Source organism: Dendropsophus ebraccatus, chromosome 10, assembly GCF_027789765.1.
Source record: "Dendropsophus ebraccatus isolate aDenEbr1 chromosome 10, aDenEbr1.pat, whole genome shotgun sequence".
NCBI lineage: Eukaryota > Metazoa > Chordata > Amphibia > Anura > Hylidae > Dendropsophus > Dendropsophus ebraccatus.
The window spans coordinates 19,746,947-19,767,685 of NC_091463.1; the positions used below are offsets into that span (position 1 = coordinate 19,746,947).

The window sequence follows — 20,739 nt, forward strand, 5'->3', positions numbered from 1 at the left end:
TAAATGTCCCCATATCAGTTTACCCGCCATAGATGCCCCATACCAGTGTACCCATCATAGATGCCCCCATAGCAGTGCACCAGCTATAGATGTCCCCATAACAATGTACTTGCACCTGTATTGTACCTGTTACTACCTGTGGATGAACACTCTCTCAACCTATAGATGCGTTTCAGTCAGAAAGTGCTTTGAACACCTGTGTGTGTATGCTGCGAGTCTTCATGGCCCCTCAGAAAGACACAGACTCATCTGTCACATGATCTGAAAATCCTGGCTGTCCAGGAAATATCCCCCTGCAGCAGCCGTGTTCTGGAAATGACAAATAAAAATGTTGTCTATCATGTTTGCAGGGGGTAAGACCAAACTGAGTGTATTTGCAGCTACATACTGTATGTCTCTTATGTAAGGCTTAGAGCGCCACCTGGTGGCCACTGAAACTGGGTGATAGGTTGTGAAACACTGTTGTTTATTATTCTGTTCATTGCTTCCTCTTGTTTGATACATCCTGCCTGAGGTCATTGGGGTGGTCCCCAGCGCCCCACCAGCCCTGATTGATAGATTTCTCCCAATACTCCCAAAGCGACACTGAATCAGAAGGGTGAAATCCAACATGGCTGCCCTTCTCTTCCGAGACTTCATCTGGTGTTAGGAGCGCTAGGGGGCGAGCAGGCCCTGTAGGTTTGGTCACAACAGTTTAATGTGCATGGGGCTCTTTTCACTTTAACTGAGACTATTATAACAGTGTTGTAAAGTGGAGTTCCCCTTTAAGTAGTCACCATCACACCCAACCACAATTACTTTGCAGAACACTTTATTGTCAGTTGACGTGTGAACATCTCAAACACTCCGGCAGCCCAGAGGTGGCCGCTCGTCTATTTTATGCTGATAATTCACAGATTCTATCATGTTTGTATTTTTACTGGAAATAAATTACAATAGAAGCTTGACTATAAGATGCTGGGGGGTGTAAGGACAGACTATAGGAGTAGTGGTTAGGTTCCACTAAGGGGGAGAAGGGGAACCTGCAGCCTCCAGCAGATGCAAAGCTACAATACCCATCATGCCTGGACAGCCAAAGCGATAGGCAGGCATGATGGGAATTGTAGTTTTACAACCGCTGGAGCACTGCAGGTTCCCCTTCCCTGAAGTACGGGGTAGCTATCCAGCCAATATTGTTGCATTCATGCTATCTGCTATGTTGCAGAGATAGCATCACAACAACAGACAGCTTGGACGTAAATATATGGTTACTAGCCAATGTGGACTGTAGACATTCATTTTCTTTTAGGACTGCTTGCTTCGGGGTGTTGAGGCTTTCCCTGCAGGCTCATGCGTACATAGTGATATATTTCGGCTCCATGTTTCCAAAGTATGTACGCTCCCACTCGCTCATCAGATCGAAGTGCAGGGGTCTGTGGCAGAAGTTGCACTCGGCAGCAGATGGTGACTGCACTGGCATCCCAACCTCCTTCCATGTTTCAACCAGAGACTCTGTGGAAAGTGAATGGGAGGGTTAATTTCAGAATGTCTGGACCAACAACCTACTTTCTTATTTTTTGCACAGAGCTTCTATACAGACTTATGAGTTTCCATGGTAACAGACTACAAACAAAACCCATGCATAGTCTGATACAATTATACTCCCTTCCATCTGTTACCTACTATTACTCAGCTAAAGACATGGTGACTTTTTTTTCTTTCTTTCTTTTTTGTTTTCCCCTGGCCTGGAGGGGGGGGGGGGGATAGGGGGGATAGGAGGTGAGGGGGGAGGGATTGGTACAAGGGCACAGGGATACAAATTGTTATGTACAGACAAAACCAAATATTTTATATATGAGGTACGAGTTTGGTTGTAAAATAGTAAAATGTAAAAAAGTTATGTCATCTACCCTTTTGCGCTACTTTTGTAAGGCTTTTTATATATAATTATGTATGTAAACATCAATGTATATGGAATATGTTTGTATCCCTATGTACCTTTTTAATGTAAACTGAATTAATAAAAAATAAAGAATTAAAAAAAAAAGACATGGTGACCATTGCTTACCCACAAAGTAGTTCATCATGTCAGGGGTGTGATGTGGAGAGGGAGCCAGCCTCAGCAATTCTTCTCCACGGGGAACGGTCGGGTAATTGATGGCCTGGACGTAGATGTTGTACTCAGATAGGAGGATGTCACAGATCTTGGTGTTCACTGCGGCGTTGCCAACCTGGTGTGGGATAGAATGAGTTACCCATAGACCGCTTCTCTGATGGCAGAATATATAGGTCAATATTTCTATTTGTTACCCGTATGGGGATGATGTGGCTGGGACAGTTGATGACGGGCAGTCCAGCGTCCATGAGTAGTTGGCGCATATGCTTGACATTGCGCTGGTGGGCACGGCGGAGAGCTTGTCCTTCCTCGCTTTTCAGGACTCGCACAGACTCCACAGCTCCAGCAAGCACCATCGGGGGCAGAGAGGTGGTAAAGATGAAGCCGGCGGCATAAGAACGCACCGTGTCTATGAGGGCAGCTGAGCTAGCCACGTAGCCACCAACACAGCCAAATGCCTTCCCTGGTGGAGAAAAGATTGAGCGTTAGTGACAGGAGTCAAGTCTATAACATATAGGTTGGGTTCTGACCTTCTTGTCTTAAAACCAGTCTGCAGAACATGTGATTCCCAGCCAGCAGGGGACATGTAGTGTACACAGCCAGCCAGTGAATGGGAACTTCCAAGTGTCCACCAATGACCACCACTGGTAGCCACCTCTCCTCATAGGCCTTGTTGACCATTACTTTTTTTTTTACCAAAATCCTAATTCCCTCTTATAATATCTCCTTCACTTACCCAGCGTTCCTGAGATAATGTCCATCTTATGCATGACGCCATCCCTTTCTCCGACTCCTGCTCCCCGCACTCCATAAAGCCCCACTGCATGCACTTCATCCACGAATGTCAGGGCACCATATTTGTGTGCAATATCACACATCTCCTCCAGGGGGCAGATGGCACCTGTAAATGATACGAGTGATGGTGAATAAACAAAGAATATGACAATAGATGTTTACGGTATTACAAACTCATATCCATCCCCTTAAGCAAGCAGCATCATGAAAATATAGTGCTCCATGTAAATATAAAGATTACGTATTGTACCTCCCTGACAATTGTGCCTTAGGGCCCTATTCCACCGGACGATTATCGTTCAGATTATCGTTAAATCGTTCGAATCTAAACGATAATCGTTCGGTTGAAATGCAGTAACGATTAACGACCGAACGAGAAATCGTTGATCGCTTTATAAGACCTGGACCTATTTTTATCGTTGCTCGTTCGCAAAACGTTCGCAAATCGTTCGCATTGAATAAGACATCGTTCGATCGTTCGCAATAGATACGAACGCAATAGCGAAGAAATACGGAAGAAGAAACGATCGCAATTACGATCATAAGTAACGATTATCGTTCCATGGAAATGAGTGAACGTTTTCAGGTCTTTCGCAATAGCGGTCGTTTGAGATCGTTAATCGTTAACGATTATGCTAACGATAATCGTCCGGTGGAATAGGGCCCTTACATGCTTTCCGATTTATATTGCTGCCATTGACCCTCAGAGTAAAAATACTCATCACCTAATGTAGCTGCATGGCCTTCTAGGTTTGCAGGCCGGGCCTGGCCTCTTCTTGCCATGCTCCTGAAGAAGAGCACAGGTGTGGTGCATTGGCACCTACATGCGGAACATGACAGAGAAGGCACCATTTTATCCACATCCTAAGGGCTTGGATACAGTTAAATGCAGCATGGTACTGGATCCCCAGATCTCAGAATTCACAGAAATTTAACAAGTTCTAGAGAAACAGAGAATACACCAAATCTTTCCCCTGGAGGGAACCATGCGTATGCTCCCTCCTCTCTACTGAGGCTCAATCCTGGAGACTGATCCTCAAAATCGACTAAAGAATAAAAAAAAAATCTATTCACTGCCTCAAAAACATGGTGAACATCTTGTCACTTATGATGATTCAGCTTGAGAGCCCCTTTAAGATGAGTACTGGATATGACTTGGAGGGGTTGTCTCTGCCACTGGACCCCCACCTATCTGACTTTATATGAGCTGCACATTGAACATTTTCGGAACATGATGTAATGTGACGTTCTCCTCATTAAATGGATTACTGTCCTGTCTGGGACATCTACAGCCATTGTCACATATCAGGTCACTTTCTACATTGTTCATTGTGCTTGAAGGGATAAAAGGAGGATTTGGTTACTTACCATCCATAGAGTGGACAGTCTCAAAGGCAACAATCTTGGGGGTTTTAGGATCTGATTTACGAAGCAGTTCTTCAAGATGGGCAGGGTCATTATGGCGGAAGACGTATTTGGTCACCCCGCTGTTACGGATGCCCTGGATCATAGATGCGTGGTTACCTGCATCCGAGTAAATCTCACAACCTGGAAACAAAAATATGAAATGATTATTTCTGTAGGATGGGGAGAAGAGCGGCAAGGGAATCTGTGGCAGAATACAGACTACCTATAACATCTGTTTATAAGGTCCTGCCATATCTCCTACCACCTCTGCTCTCCTTTCTTCTCCATCCTTCTCCTCTCCTTTCTTCTCAGAGTTTCATCCTGTTTCCCCCCCAATTCTCCCTTGTCTATCCCTCTCCTCTCTAGCCCTTCTCTTCTTCCCTCTCCTTCTTTTCCATCTCTCTCCTTTACCTCATTTCACTCATCATTCTCTTTTTCCTTCCCTCCTACCCTCTACCCTTCCCTCTATCCTGCACTTTTTCACAGTATTAGGCTATGTTCACATGACGGTTGTTTGGCCACTGTTCACTGTATTATGTGTTAAATCGTCCGTTGCTTGCATTGACTTCTATGGAAATTATCATAGAAAAGAACGTCCAATATTTTCCAAAAAAGTATGTTGTGGGAACATAGCCCCAAGGTTTATAAACCATGTTATCATTACTTACCACCACCATGAAATAAACATGGGGGTGGGGAGTATATATGGATGACCTATGTTGGGGTTAACCGTTTTCCTTTGCTATGACTAAGAGATTACAGCCCCTAAACCTTTCCTACTCCGACCTACATCCCCATCTGCAGCTTCCATAACAATATGGTAGGGAACAACTTCCTCTTAATCCCATCTGCAGACATACATTACCTACCTGGTAACATCTTTGCCAAAGTGAACAGAGTGGAGTCGTTGGCAACAAAGCAGGAAGAGAAGAGCAGGGCCGCATCCTTGTGGTGCAGATCCGCCAACTCACATTCCAGGTCCACATGGTATTTGCTGGTGCCAGAAATGTTTCTAGTTCCACCTGCACCAGCTCCATGCTCCTTAAGAGTCTCCCTGATGAGAAAAAAGATGGAGATTGTAACCACTTTCAGCCATTTTGGAGACTACGGATAGCTATTTTTGGTCGCCTGGTCAGTGCTTAGTATGTACACCTAACTGCATTCACAATTATACAGCATTCAGAGCCGATATCTTACTGCTGTGATATATTTTCATGGACCTCTTGTCTTTAGGAGAGCCTATATATATGCTTTTCCCTCTTTCTACTTACGCAATAGCTTTAAGCACCCGAGGGTGCCTGCTCATGCCCAGGTAATCATTGCTGCACCAGACGGACACTTCCTTCTTTTTTCCCTGGAGGTCAGAGAAATCCTCAGCAAACGGGTAGGCACTGGCCTTACGGTTCACAGTCTTGAACACCCGATACGTGTAGTCCTGTTTCTTCTCCTCAATCCTCCGGTAGAAGTACTCATCGTAGCCAAAGGCAGCTCCACCTGGTGAGTACATGAAGGTCATCCAGGCATGGTCGCTCTGACTTAACAACAATGGGGCAACTTTTTCAAGGAAACTTGTAACATACCTGGCATGTTTTCTTTCAGCAGATGAGTTGGAATGAGAGGAGCCCCAGTTCCAAGGTTCACTTTTTTAGGAGAGTCACCATAGAACTTCTTCTTCAGGTTGGATTTGACTTCATACAGGAGAGAACTAAGAACATCTGATGAACAGATACAGGAAACATAGGAGATTGGCGGCAGAAAAAGACCACCTAGTCCATCTAGTCTGCCCTTATATTATCATCTTAGGTAATATAGGGTAAACTTTTTGACCTGCATTTCCAAGTATATAGATCAGTTGATTATCATAGCATAGTGTTCCTATCTATTGGTGCCAGACTAGAGCTCTTTAGGCCTATGGCTGTAACTATGTTTTCTTGGACTCCCTAGGGCAGCCTCCAACTTCTTTAGCCACAGGTAATCAAATGGCGAGAGATCTGACTTAAGCAAGCTCAGGTTTGTCCAAACCCAAGCGTGCAGCATTTGATTAGCGGTGGCTGAACTTGGATGCAGCCCTAAGGCTGTCTGGATATTATACCTATTATCCTTAATTTACAAGTCCAGTAAATCTTGAAGGCAGGTAAGTCAATCCAATAAAATAAGTAAATTCACACGGGCGGATCCGCCGGGAGTCTCACGCACGAAATCCGCAGCTAATCCGCAATACATGTATTAATAATAATAAGAATAATGCGTGTATTGCGGATTAGCTGCAGATTAATAATTGCGGATTTTGTGCGTGAGACTCCCGGTGGAACCGCCCGTGTGAATTTACCCTAAAGGGAACCTGTCACCCGGCATTATGGCACAGAGCCCGCCCGACCCCCTGGGGGAGCCCCGGATGCTTACCCTTTCCTGCAAGGCCCGCTCCTGGACCCGGTCCCGGGATGTAGATCTCGCCGGCAGAAGCCGTGCACGCGCTGCAGAGATGAGTTGGACTCATCTCTGGTAATTTGTATACGGCGCGCGCTCACCTTCCGGCGCCGATATCTCCATCCGGGGCCCGGATCCAGGAGTGGGACTTACAGGAAAGGGTAAGTATCCTAGGCTCCACCGGGGGGTCGGGCGGGCTCTGCGCCGTAATGCCGGGTGACAGGTTCCCTTTAATTCCAACTAAGATGGCACCAGGTATGGACGTTAACCTGGTTTAACACACATCGACAAGCTGTCAAAATGGGATGCTGACATATACATGCACATACAGGCTTGGATACTGACCTAATCTGATGCTATATACATTGTCTAAATGTTAGGCTGGAATCACACTTCGACTGTGTACGTATACATTGGCAACCAGTCAAAATGGGATGTTTGCGTATACAATGTACACAGATTAGGATCCATTGACTTCAATGATCTTAATGTAGTCTAGGCTGGGCACTACCTTGGGGTAAAACACGTATATGTTCCGGTTATGACCTGAGTGTAGTCACTAGCTGACTACGTTTGGACCATTGACCTCAATGGGGCCCCTCCATGCTCATGTGTTGGCATACTATTAGGACAGCTTGCCAATAGTCATAGTGTGAACCCAGCCATAATGTGTAGGATGTGCATCCTGTTCTTGATACCATTTGAGATTCATCTAGTCTCCATTTTCAGTATCTCTACCTGTCTTAAAAGCCTTTAGATCCTCTTGAACTTCAGGACCAGCTTTCTGAACGATGAAACTGTCGTCTTTCTCCATCTCTGTCTCGATAAAAGGGCACTTGGCGTTGACAGTGGCAGCCTGCGGAGCTGCTTGGGCCAGGGTGCGCCTATTGGAGGCTCCAGAAGAGACTGAAATGGTAAAAGTTTCATGATGTCATCTATCATGGACATTATAGCTAGAATGGTGGAAGTTAGAGTTAAGGCGGTGCTGTCAGCCATTAGATTACAGGGGAAAGAGAAGGTCAGAATGTTTCTTTTACTACTCACCTCCAGGGGGCAGTGTGGTGTCCTTGACCTTCTGTTGGTTATTAATAGAAGAAGAGAAGGCGCGGGTCACCATGACTGGACAACGTTCCGCACTGCGCAGAATCATTGGTGATGTGACACGCAGGAACACCGAAGGGTCCCGGGTGTAGAAGGGACAGAGTTTGATGAGAGACGCCATGTTCACACGTTGCAGTGTCTGCAATGATAAGCAGTAACAACAACTGATGTTACGAGAAGTCTTTTAGCCATTCGCATGTCTCATGTGGTGTCTTGAGTAATAGTTTGGAGGTTTTTGTCATTACAACCATTGAGAAAACACAAACAGTAGTGGAGGAAACATCTTACCATCTCACCAACATTGCACCATAGCACCTTGTGGCTGGAAGATGGTGAAAGTAGGTATCCCAAGACTGAAAGTCATCCACAAGATAGGGGACAACAAGCTGATCGTGGGGGATGATCGCATTCTCATCAATGGAGTACAGTGTGAACATGGCTAGTGCCCATTTACTTTCCTGTGATTGGTGGGGGTCCTAGTGGTCAGACTCTCACCACCTATAGTGTGGATAGAGGGAAATTCCTTTGTACGTTGGCATCCGACATCATTATTTGGAACGATCCCATATATACCATTGGGCGATCCTGCCTCCACTGTCTACACTGGCACTTCTCAATGTTCACTAGGTCAACAGTCTGTATGACAAAATGGCTGATTCTTTACTATTCGTGCTTCATTCGCTGAGTGGACTGGGACTATCTTAGTGACAGTGACTTTTCACTGGCATAGTGCGTGTGTCTGAAATAGATAACACCAGTAGACTGCGTTATCTGTGGTGCTACCGAGTTACACCCAGCCGACCATGGGCCGGATCACCGGCCGCCCTGTACATGGGGCTTCAGGAACAGCCGAGAAAAGATGGGTCATGGGAATTTTATTTATTGTGAGGGTGAAGAGCAGGATGTAATATTAGAAAGCAAACAGCAAACATTAGTGTCCATATAAGATAACAGACTCTATTGGTGAGATTATCGACACCGGCCAAATCTGAGCAGACCCCAGGGCCCAATGAGGGGCCTTTTACACGGTCTGATTATTGTCAATGAGTGTTGCTAGAAATACTCATTCTCCCAATAATCAGCCCATGTAAAAGTGTCAGCGATCAGCTGTGGAGCTGGAAAATGATGACTTGTTGGCTGATCGTATGTTTTGTGTGGGCCTATAAATTATTATTTATCTGTGGCTCATCTCTCTGATGTGTGGCTGATAGCAATGTATATAAACGGCCGCATGAACAATCTCTGTCTCATTCGTGTGGCCATTTATACACATTGCTATCAGACACACATCAAAGAGATGTGCCGCAGATAAACAATAATTTATACCGACGGCGTGATTAATTGTGACGGCCGACAATCTGCCAGTGTGTAAAGGACCCTTAGAGGCCCATGTTAATTTATGTAAATGTGTGGTAGGCAGAGGTTCTACACTGACCCCCCCCCCCCCCAAGAGTCAATCTATACATGGAGCAAGATTACAAAAACAATGGTTGCTAAGAACAATGCCACACTTGTCCATAGGATGTGGTATTTCCGCACAGTTCCATATATATGTATATATATATGAATTAGCCCTAAAAAGCACTCTTGGGTTCTTTTTTACAGAGAACGCCTAGTCACTACAGGGTTAAGAAATGAATCGTTATAGAACGCTGGATTCTGTCACCCTCCCTACACTGACAATTTCACAACGTTCTAAGCACTACTCTGTCAGCTCTCCCTACACTAATTAACTACCACTGTGAATATTGCTATCTAACTGAATTCAGCTGCTGTCCCTGCTCTTTCCACTCTCCCTACTGAACGGCACAAGAATCAGGGAAGACTGTGAGAAAATTTGCCTCAGCGTTGCGTTTTTATAGCATGTACATAACGTACGTAATGACGCTTATCGTACAGCCAATCACAGTAAAGCCAGTAGAGAACATGGCTACTACATTACCTGATGTGCTCTTCCTTCCCAACACATTCATCTGCTCTTTCAAATTGCTGGGAGGAAACTTACGCAGTTGCGTACATTGAAAGATACACATTCGCATATACGAAAATAATCATTATAGCCATCCGATCATTTAACAAATTGTTTGTGACCGACGAACAATTAGCATGTTCGTCCGAACATACAAACATGTTCGCTAACCACTAGTTATTATGGATCGGGGATCCCGAAAGCAGATGCTTCATTCCCCTGCAGGTGAAATGAGACAATACACAGAGCCCATTGAAAGGGAATGGTCTTGTTGTGTCAGGAATAACAGTTTATAGGGGAGGTGTGGGCAGCGGACCCCTATTTAGGACCCCTATTTAGCTAGAATTTTAAAATGGGTTTGCTAACATTTTGGGAATGTAAATGCCCACGCACTTCATATTACGTCAGCGGGGTGACTGAGCCATGGTCTTCAGTGTGCAGGTTATCCGGGATCTTGCTCAAGAGGAATGTGGCTACGAATTCAGTGACGCAAGAGGCTTCTGTCCAGCCGTAATGATAAGAGCCCATAGACCCATCACAGAGCACCTCCACCCACAACTAAAAAGTGCTGCTACTTACATTCTGGAAAGCTGGGTGACCTATAGCTGGAGGGCCAAATGTTCCCCATCTCTCATATAGATAAACCTCACCCAATGATAGTTTGTTTTGATGTGCTTTATACCCCATTTTGTGTAACATTCTTGCATGCGTTGTGCCTATAGATCTATATAGTATATGCAAGAAAATTTCTGCCTAGTTCCTGCTTAAAAGGATTTTCTTGGACTAGGATTCTAGGATTGAAAAAACAGCGCCACCCCTGTCCTCATGTTGTGTGTGGTATTACAGCTAGATAGGTATTACAGCTTGCATGACCCTTCAATTAGCTTATCTACAAGAGTGTCAGAAATGAGACCCCCTCCGGTCTCAAGTGTAGGCCTATGAAAAAAATCCTTAAAAATACCCTTTAAGTCAGATAATGCATTTGTTTTTTTTTTGCATCAAACTATATAGGCTAAGGATTAGATTAATTTCCTACCTGGCACATTACTGTACACTGGGTAGTAGCTGCACCTGGTATTGAAGCTCATCCTATTGGTACACCTATTGGAGTGAATAGTATGAGCTACAATATCCTGTTAGGCTGTTGCCTAATGTAAGACGCTTTATCTGAAGAACCCCTAATATAAAATCCAACTTGCAAGATGTTTTTTTTAAAAAAAAATCACAGTTCAGTGACAGCCTTTGGCTTCTATTGTAAGGCCTAGTCTCAAAACAGTGCCCAAGATCCGAGACTAAAAAAAGGGCTATATATAAAATATACCTTAAATGGGTCGTCCAGGACTAAAAAAAAAACATGGTTGCTTTCTTCCAAAATATAGCGCCACCGCTGCTCTCAGATTGTGTGTGGTATTACAACTCCATTCACTTTAATTTAACTGAGCTGCTATACCACATTCAAACGGAAGACAAGAGTGGCGCTGTACGCAGGAGAAAGCAGCTATGTATTTCTAATCCTGGATAACTCCTTTAAAACTCCTAGTCCAGGTGTAAGAAACCTTGACCCTCCAGCTGTTACAAAACTAAAGCTTTAGCTTTGGCTGTCCAGGCATGATGGGAGTTTTGGAGAGCCAAGGTTCCCTTCCCTTGTCCTAGTCCCTAGTGTAATCTCAGGGTCCCCACCTACCATGTTACATATATACTATGGCCACTGATCCCACTATAGCTATGGCCACCTCTTATATTACATTACTGTTAGTTTGACGCCATCGGTTACTGTGGTGAAGGCCGGACCTGTATCTGGTCGGGTCTGATTTGCCATTTTTACTAAGAAGAGCGTCTTTATCAGGAGGGGAGCTAAGTGTGATAACAGGCGTCCTGCTCAGGAGGAGATACAGAAGAGACCCAAATTCTGCTGATGTCAGCAACAAGATGAGTTCTACACGTCGGCGGCATCAACACACCGCCCAGGAGATAACACTGGGGCAATGCCCGACTGGCCCGATCCTCCCATATACACATAACTATATACAAGGAAACCAAAGGGCGTGTGGGGCAACAATACCTTCCTGCATCCAAACAGGGTAGGGGAACATATGGCTCTCCAGCTGTTGCCAAACTACAATCTCCATCATGTGTTGGCTCTCTAGGCATGATGAGAATTGAAGTTTTGCAAGAGGTGAAGGGCCAAAGGGAAAAACAGGCCTCGTTGCCTATAGCAACCTATCAACGCTCAGCTTTCATTTAAAAACTTTTTGAAAAAATGCGCTGTGATTGGTCGTTTTTGATAAATTAGGCTCAATCAATTGACTGTTCTGACACCAGCTCACCCCTTCCCATCGAGTACACATAAATGTTTGGCACGGCCAGAAGAGACACCTGCTTGACGGTGTATAGACGCCCTAGTTTGGATCTATTTTATGACCCTTTAAAATCGTCCTGATAGCTTCCCTATTATAATGGTGTGATTGCAATAGATCTCATGTCTTTTTTTCCTTCTTCTACTCTCATAGGGGTCTGGGATGCTGAGATATGGGGAGCTGTTTGCTTAGGGTCCTATTACACGGAGCAATTTTTAATGATTAACGACTAACGATAAACGATCTCAAACGAGATTGTTTATCGTTAACCTGAAATTGTTCACCATATTACACAGAACGATGGTCGTTAGTTATGATCGTTACTACAATCGTTATTGCGATCGTTACTATGATCGTTTATTCCTTCTGATCCCAGCAAAACAATGAACAATGTGCAATTACACTGAACGATTAGTGAACGAATGCGGAATGAATTGAGCGAATGAATGTGGAATTACAACGAACAATTAACGATAATTTTAGGTTCAGATCTAAATCAACGATCAACGACATACGAACGATTTTTCCATTGTTGCCTGCAATTACACAGAACGATTATCGTTTAAATTCAAACGATATAATGATTTTTCGCACGATAATCGTCCTGTGTAATAGGGCCCTTAGAGTTTGCAGTATCCCAGTACCCAGTACCATGACTAGGGCTCTGTTCACATCTATGATGAGGTTTCAGTTTATTATAGTAAGCATAACAGTCTATTGGTCTATTGGATTCTCTCGTATTGTGGTTTTACAGATATCATTCTAACATATATATATCAGATTCCCAAGAGCTGATATCTGAGAATATAAATATGTAGATTAAAGTGTCACCTGTCGTCAGAAAAAACTTTTGACATATCATAGAGACATGTCAAAGGTTTTCATCGGTCCGGGTTTGACTGTTCAGACCTGTACCGATCCAGACATAGAGTGGGGAGGGGTCCTCTCCCCGCTCTATCTTCCGATCCATACAGGTCTGAACAGTCTATGACATGTCAAAAGTTTTTTATAATGACAGGTACACTTTAAGGCTATGTTGGTAAACCATAAAATAAAGGTAAGAAAACAATGCTCTCCATTGAAGTCAATAGGAAATTGTCTGGTAGTACCCACGCCACATAGAATAACGTCCATAATTGATTATGACCGTTCAAATAATGAACATGCTCAGTATTTATCACCTGGTTTTGCAAACCTGGTCAAACTGCTTTAGTTTTACTTAAAATTACAGTCACATGTTGGTATTATTATACTGTGTGTTAACACAACCCCAAAGTTCATTCACTTTTAACATACAGTCTAACATAAAAAAAAAGGTTAAAAAAAAAAAAAAAAAAAAGTAAAAAAATAAATTTATAATAATAATACAAACATAAAAATACCAGCCAAACAATAGTAATAGATAAAAATAATAACTATCAATAGTATATTTTGTAAAGCTTACTGTGGTATCTTACATATGGCTATAGGCATAGCATCATAGCTTCGGTAAGATTCACCATCTAAAGTGCCAACAGTGAGTCTGGTAAGAATAAGTGTATTAAAAGTTCTTACCTGTTGCCCTGCACTGAGGACGAACATGAAGTGCTGAGCACGACTGGTGCAGATAGTGAAGGCTACACATGGTCACACCCCGCCACTTCTCATTGGATCAGGGAGTGTCACAACTTTATAGGATTGAAAAAAAAAGGGGAAGATGAATACTTGTAAACAGAGGAGGCATTCAACAGAATAAGGGCTAATGCACAAGTTAGTAGAATTCCGTCCGTACACGGACAGTGTTCTGTGCACTGGATCTGAGAGCTCCCGGCATCATGATTAATTATGATGTAAGGAGCCCCGATACTTTTTGAACATTCGCGCTAGTGTACTGACACAGCTGCGCAGCTCTCTTTGTACACTAGCACACACTTATAAATTGTTCAGGAGCTCATGACATCATAATTAATCATGATGCTGGGAGCTCTCAGGTCCAGTGCACAGAACACTGTCCGTGTATGGACGGAATTCTACAGATGTATGAATTACCTCTAAAGGGGGCTATTATACAGAGTGTTTTTCTGCCAAATTGCCGATGCGGTAGATTACCGTAGGTGCGCAGCCTAAGCCTGATGATTGTGTAAAAAAAAAAAAGAAACCTTATACATACCTGTCCACATTTCCCGGTGTCCTCGCTTCTGCCCACTGCTGAAACTTCTGAGCTGGTCTCTGCATTGACAGGCTGCTCAGCCAATCACTGGTCGTGGCACTGTCCCGGTGATTGGCTGAGCGGCCTGTCGCTTCACACAATGCGGGATTAACTGAAGCTAGAAGAACACCAGGGTGCGTGGAGAGGTAGGTATAAGTTTATTGTTTTTTTTACACAGTCATCAGCCGTCTTTTGCGCATCGTGTAATAGGGCCCCATGGGAGAAAACCAACATAGCAGAGCTGCAGCTGTTTTATATGGAGGAATTGACTAAAATATCTCCAAGCTGATGTGTACGACTGATCAACAATTCCAGTTATTAGCACACAATGGCAGATACTAAAATCAAAGGTTCCCATACTTTTTTTTTTACCACCCACACTTATTTGATGCTGGATCAATTTCCTCAATACATAAATGTTTTGTTTGATTTGGTTCTTCATCTGCTTTTTAGGTTAAATTTGTATAAAAATATAAAAAATAATTCTGCCTTGCAAGTACCCCTGTATGTGCAGTGTATGTAAGGTGTCATAAGAAAACCATTATGGTCAAATGTAATTGTACTTTGTCTTTGGAGCCCTCTAGTGGGAATAATGGGTATAACAAGGAGAAAAGTGAAGTATGGACAGAGACAGAAACATGTCATAGACATGGTATAACTAGAAATCACTGAAGCCAATAGTCATTTTCCAGCACTGCTGTGATATGTTTGGGGAAACCAGACAGATGTAGAAAAAATATAGATTTGGGTAATGTTTCCTATAATTTGTGAGTGTGAGGAGAACACTGGTAATAGAGAGGAATGAGAGTGAGGAGCTGTACAGGATGCTGCACCATGTTCAGGCTGTACATCACTGGTATATATCTGATACCCAGTGCCGGACTGGCCCACCAGAAGACCAGAGGATCCTCCGATGGGCCCCAGCTTTAGAACCTGCACTTACATTTACTGACATGTTGTTTCTCACTGGTTCTTCATTGGTGGGCCCCCAGGATCATTTCCTCTGGTGGGCCCCAGATACCCCAGTCTGATACCTAACCAAATGTCACAGTGTCATATACAGTGGCATACCCTATTCATGTTAATGAACCAAACAGAGTTTACTAGTGACTATTTTTGAACACATAAGCGTGGTCTGCCAGTCACTTTTCTATTTAGCTCTTTTTATTATCACTTTTCCCCTTGTATAAGAGCTATCAAAAAATCCAAGGCTCTATATACATGTGGCGGTACAGTCCTTCAACGTGTTCTTGGATATCCCCTATTACTTAGTAGGTCTTTTTATTACAAAACACCATGAAGTGTAGGTATATGTATAGTTCCTTTTTACAGCACCTGTGGTTGTATATAGACTTGAATAAATTTATTGTAAAAACCAAGGGAATCACTTAAGCCGACGGTAAGCCGGCTGCCGAGCTAACAAAGAGATTTGCTTTGCTTTTACTGTAAATTCGCTCATCTCATACTCCATCTGACTAGTCCTCTGCATCCTTAATACCAGGGAATGGAATAGACAATTCCAGCTTTCCCGAAGCAGATCCCCATAAAAAAACCTTTCCTGCTGGGGACAGTTCCTGACATGGACAGAGGTGGTAGCAGAGAGCACTGTGTCATACCGGAAAGAATACACCACTTCCTGCAGGACATACAACAGCTGATAAGTACTGGAAAGCGGGAGATTTTTAAATAGAAGAAATTTATAATTTTATAGAATTTCCTGACACCAGTTGATTTAAAAACAATTTTTTTAAAGGGCTGTACTGTTTGTAGTCCCAGGAGCATAGCCGGCACCATCTGTATTATGCATCACCCCAGTCTGTTACTGGGTCCGTTCTTTATGCCAGCTGTGGGTACTGCGATATAATGGTGCCCTGGTATCCTCCATCTGGATACATCCCCAAGGGAACCAAACACTCCATCAGCAAAACAGGATGCCCACTACCATAAAGGAAATCAATACCAACTTATAAAGCACAAGATGTTATTTGGAGCCATTCATTGTACTGTTACTTGAACGTATGGCCTAGGTTCTGTTTTTTGCATGAACCGAAACTTTATTATTCTTTTTTATCTGTTTCTATTTTTTTTTTATTTAATTTTTCTTTACAATAATATAGTTGCAGCCATCTTGTCTACGCTTGCGGCGGGCACTGGTGAAGACCAGCGGTCCCTTAGACTCCGCTCCCTGGTACGGCTACATCATCGCTAGCGGTGGTACAATTGGATCCACAACCCCAGTCGTGACAGATGGTCAGTGGTATTTACAATATCCAGTCCCAGATAGTGGTATATACAGTGTCCAGTCCCTGATAGTTAGTGGTATATATGTGGTACTTGGCCAGTAGTTGGGCTAACTGTGACGCCAGTTATATGGTGTACGGCTAGGGAAGGTGGTTGTTGGGCTTGAGGAGGTGCTTAGAGAAGTAAAGTAGAAGAGGGGTAGTTGTAGCGGTGCTTGAAGAGTTGAGTAGAGTAGAAGAGTTTGTCGAAGGAGCCCCAACCCAGTGTAGCAGCTTACTTTGCTGGAACTTGAAGATATATACTTTATAGTGAGAAGTTTACTTGTACCTGTGTTTAGACTATGTCTGACCACCTTTTTCCCTACAGTGTCGAGCTACCCGTCCCAATAACGTGATACAAGCCCCAGCCGTGGTTATCTGGGCTTAGCTAAGTGTCCAGGGGTGTCCCAGATACCTGCACTGCGAGATAGGATACCTAGACCTTCTTTACGGTAGCTGTGTCCTATCCAGGCTGGCTAGTTCCTCTTGTGTTCAGGATACTGCTCTGCACTTTTTAGACGTGTTCTTGGCATGGGTTAGGGTGTTCATGGACTCTTCTCCCTTTTTAAGTGCTTAGCACTGCATAATAGATTTAGTAGAAGTAGTAGTAAAAGAACTAGTTGTCTCTAGCTGCATCTGAACACACTCGTGTCTAGACTAGACTAACTTGCTTACTTTCTCTCACACGGAGCTAACTAACTCCTCCTTTAGAGGGTGAGTGAGTGTGTGGAGAGCAGGGATAGGTAAAAAAGAGAAAGCACCTCCTATTGGCTGGCACAGAACCAGGGCCGGTTTTAGACTAGATGTGGCCCTGGGCAAAGTTGAAGGTGGGGCCCCAAATGCTGAAATATTTTAGCAACAATTTAAGGTCCCCATACATTTTACTCTTTTGTTGGTGGTACCTGTTGCTCCTGGTGGGTTCGGCCATCAGTGTAAGGTGTATGGGGCTCTCTGGACAGTCCTCTGACAGATGATATCAGTGGACATAGGGGGTCGAGCTTGATGGAAAATCAACGCCCAACCTCTTTGTTCTCAGAGAGATAAGCCGCCATCAGATCTGTATGGCTATGGCTTTTCCCTCTCATAGAGAACACAGGAACACTTAGATGTGGCAAATTTCTGTGTATGGGGAGGACAGGACCGAATGGGAGAGATAATTGTCAGCTGAAGGATTGTTCAGCCAGCAGTTATTGGAAGTGTACGGCCATTTTTAAGGCCGTATTACATGGCCTGATATTCCGCAGAAGTGAGCGCCAATCTGGTAGAATGGAGCTCGCTTAGAGAGCCTACTACATGGCTCTTTTATGATGCAGCAAAAGCTATGGAGGAGATTTATCAAACTGGTGTAAAGAAGAATTGGCTCAGTTGCCCCTAGCAACCAATTAGATTCCATCTACTTAGAATCTGAGTAATGAAAGGTGGAATCTGATTGGTTTCTAGAGGCAACTGAGCCAGTTTCACTTTACACCATGTTTGATAAATCTCCCCCTATGTGTATATACTGTATATACAGTATATCATTAGTGATGTCTGTGCAATCCTTGCTGTATATAGTAAACAATAAAGATATATATACTACCTGATCACGTTCCCCGGTGTCCTCAGGCCGTGTCTGTGATATATACTACCTGATCATGTTCCCCGGTGTCCTCACAGAGCGATAGCGTCCTGATTCGGACTATTTTCGCTCCATGTATTAGGGCCCTTACTCAGTTCAGAAGGTTACATGCCGGGACTGCCGCTACATGTCAGGACTGCCCCTACATTCTGGGACTGCCGCTACATGCCGGGACTGCCCCTACATGCCGGGACTGCCCCTACATGCCGGGACTGCCCCTACATGCCGGGACTGCCCCTACATGCCGGGACAGCCCTTACATGCCGGGACTGCCCCTACATGCTGGGACTGCCCCTTCATGTCAGGACTGCCGCTACATTCTGGGACTGCCGCTACATGCCAGGACTGCCACTACATGTCAGCACTGCCCCTACATTCTGGGACTGCCGCTACATGTCAGGACTACCCCTACATGCCGGGACTGCCCCTACACTCTGGGACTGCCGCTACATGTCAGGACTGCCCCTACATGCCAGGACTGCCGCTACATTCTGGGACTGTCGCTACATGTCAGGACTGCCCCTACATGCCAGGACTGCCGCTACATTCTGGGACTGCCGCTACATGTCAGGACTGCCCCTACATTCTGGGACTGCCGCTACATGTCAGGACTGCCCCTACATGCCAGGACTGCCGCTACATTCCGGGACTGCCGCTACATTCTGGGACTGCCACTACATGTCAGGACTGCCCTACATGCCAGGACTGCCGCTACATTCTGGGACTGCCACTACATTCTGGGACTGACGCTACATTCTGGGACTGCCACTACATGTCAGGACTGCCCTACATGCCAGGACTGCCGCTACATTCTGGGACTGCCGCTACATTCTGGGACTGCCGCTACATGTCAGGACTGCCCTACATGCCAGGACTGCCGCTACATTCTGGGACTGCCGCTACATGTCAGGACTGCTGCTACATTCTGGGACTGCCACTACATGCCAGGACTGCCGCTAGTGGTGTAAACACAAGAACTATTTATATGAATTGCTTTAAAAAAATAAAATAAAAAAACCACTATAATCAGGACCAAAAATTACCTTTATACCGTTATTGAAGAAAACACACTATATATAGGCCAATATTACCACCATAAAGTGACCGCCCCATAATGACTCTATATACACTATATACAGACCAATATTACCACCATAGAGTGACCACTGTATAATGAATGACTCTATATACACTGTATACAGACCAATATTATGTGGCTGTCACTCTATGGCTGTACTTTTGGTATGTATATAGTGTGTATATAGAGTCATTATGTGGTGGTCACTGTATGGCGGTAATATTGGTCTGTATATAGTGTCATTATGTGGTAGTCAATCTATGGCAGTAATGACTATATATACACTATATACAGACCAATATTAATGCCATAGATTGACCACTGCATAATGGCTCTATATACACTATATACAGACCAATATTGCCGCCATACAGTGACAGCCACATAACTCTATATACACACTATATACAGACCAATATTACCGCCATAGATTGACCACTGCATAATGACTCTGTATCCAGACCAATATTATGTGGCGATCACTCTATGGCTGTACTTTTGGTCTGTATATAGTGTATATAGTCATTATGTGGTGGTCACTGTATGGCGGTAATATTGGTCTGTATATAGTGTCATTATGTGGTAGTCAATCTATGGCAGTAATGACTCTATATACACTATATACAGACCAATATTACCGCCATACAGTGACCACCACCTAAGGACTGAATACCACCTTATTTTTTTTCTCACCGTATTGCCTTATATACATAGGAGCTGCAGCCAATCAGCGGCCTCAGTTACACTATACATAGGAGCTGCAGCCAATCAGCGGCCTCAGTTACACTATACATAGGAGCTGCAGCCAATCAGCGGCCTCAGTGGTCACCTGCAGCAATTACATAGGACTGATGAGGCCGGAGAATGGCTGCAGCTCCTATGTACAGTCTATTCACCTGAACACTTGGAGTCAGCAGTGCTTATACACACACACCATTATATATATATATATATATATATATATATATATATATATACACACACACACACACACCATTATATATATACATATATATATATATATACACACCATTATATATATGTATATATATATATATATATATATATATATATATATATATATATATATACACACACACACACACCATCACTCACACACACACACACACACACACACACATCCATGAAAACACATTATACAGATTCAAACCATCCAGTCCATACACTACACACATGACATGTAACACACACTACATTCATCCATTATACACTTACATTCATACACATTACACACTACATATACAGTATACTTACTCCATCTAGCATGCTGGGTGTACTGATGCATCCCCCTCATGTTCCTTAGCAGCAGCAGTAGGCTGTCATCCTCACCCGGCAGTCCTCTCCTCCATCGTCCCGACAGCTCCACATCAGGAGGAGGAAGTCACGTGCAGTAAGAGGAGCTGG

The 20,739-nt window shown here is 43.9% G+C and overlaps 1 protein-coding gene across 2 annotated transcripts; it reads right to left on the reverse strand.

Moving 5' to 3' along the window:
* Nucleotides 1-794: 794 nt before the first annotated feature.
* Nucleotides 795-13,799, reverse strand: LOC138802317 (5-aminolevulinate synthase, erythroid-specific, mitochondrial-like). Of its 2 annotated transcripts, none has more exons than XM_069985489.1 (11): nucleotides 13,706-13,799; nucleotides 7,769-7,964; nucleotides 7,463-7,630; nucleotides 5,878-6,012; nucleotides 5,569-5,791; nucleotides 5,167-5,351; nucleotides 4,259-4,438; nucleotides 2,832-2,996; nucleotides 2,290-2,558; nucleotides 2,048-2,210; nucleotides 795-1,491 (listed from the first exon to the last, which is right to left on the reverse strand). In XM_069985489.1, the coding sequence occupies exons 1-11, from the start codon at nucleotides 13,730-13,732 to the stop codon at nucleotides 1,328-1,330; spliced, it is 1,875 nt and encodes a 624-aa protein (XP_069841590.1). In that variant the 5' UTR covers nucleotides 13,733-13,799; the 3' UTR covers nucleotides 795-1,327. The 2 variants fall into 2 exon arrangements, with proteins under 2 accessions (XP_069841590.1, XP_069841592.1); XM_069985491.1 differs by lacking the exon at nucleotides 13,706-13,799 and adding an exon at nucleotides 11,857-11,975.
* Nucleotides 13,800-20,739: the final 6,940 nt, after the last annotated feature.

Excerpts from the sequence above, each read along its gene's own strand:
- LOC138802317 (XM_069985489.1), bottom strand. The coding sequence starts at position 13,732 with ATGTTCGTCCTCAGTGCAGGGCAACAG. Across the intron at positions 5,352-5,568 it reads CGGGTGCTTAAAGCTATTGC|GGAGACTCTTAAGGAGCATG; the intron begins GTAAGTAGAAAG and ends TTTTCTCATCAG. Across the intron at positions 2,997-4,258 it reads GACTGTCCACTCTATGGATG|GTGCCATCTGCCCCCTGGAG; the intron begins GTAAGTAACCAA and ends TATCATTTACAG.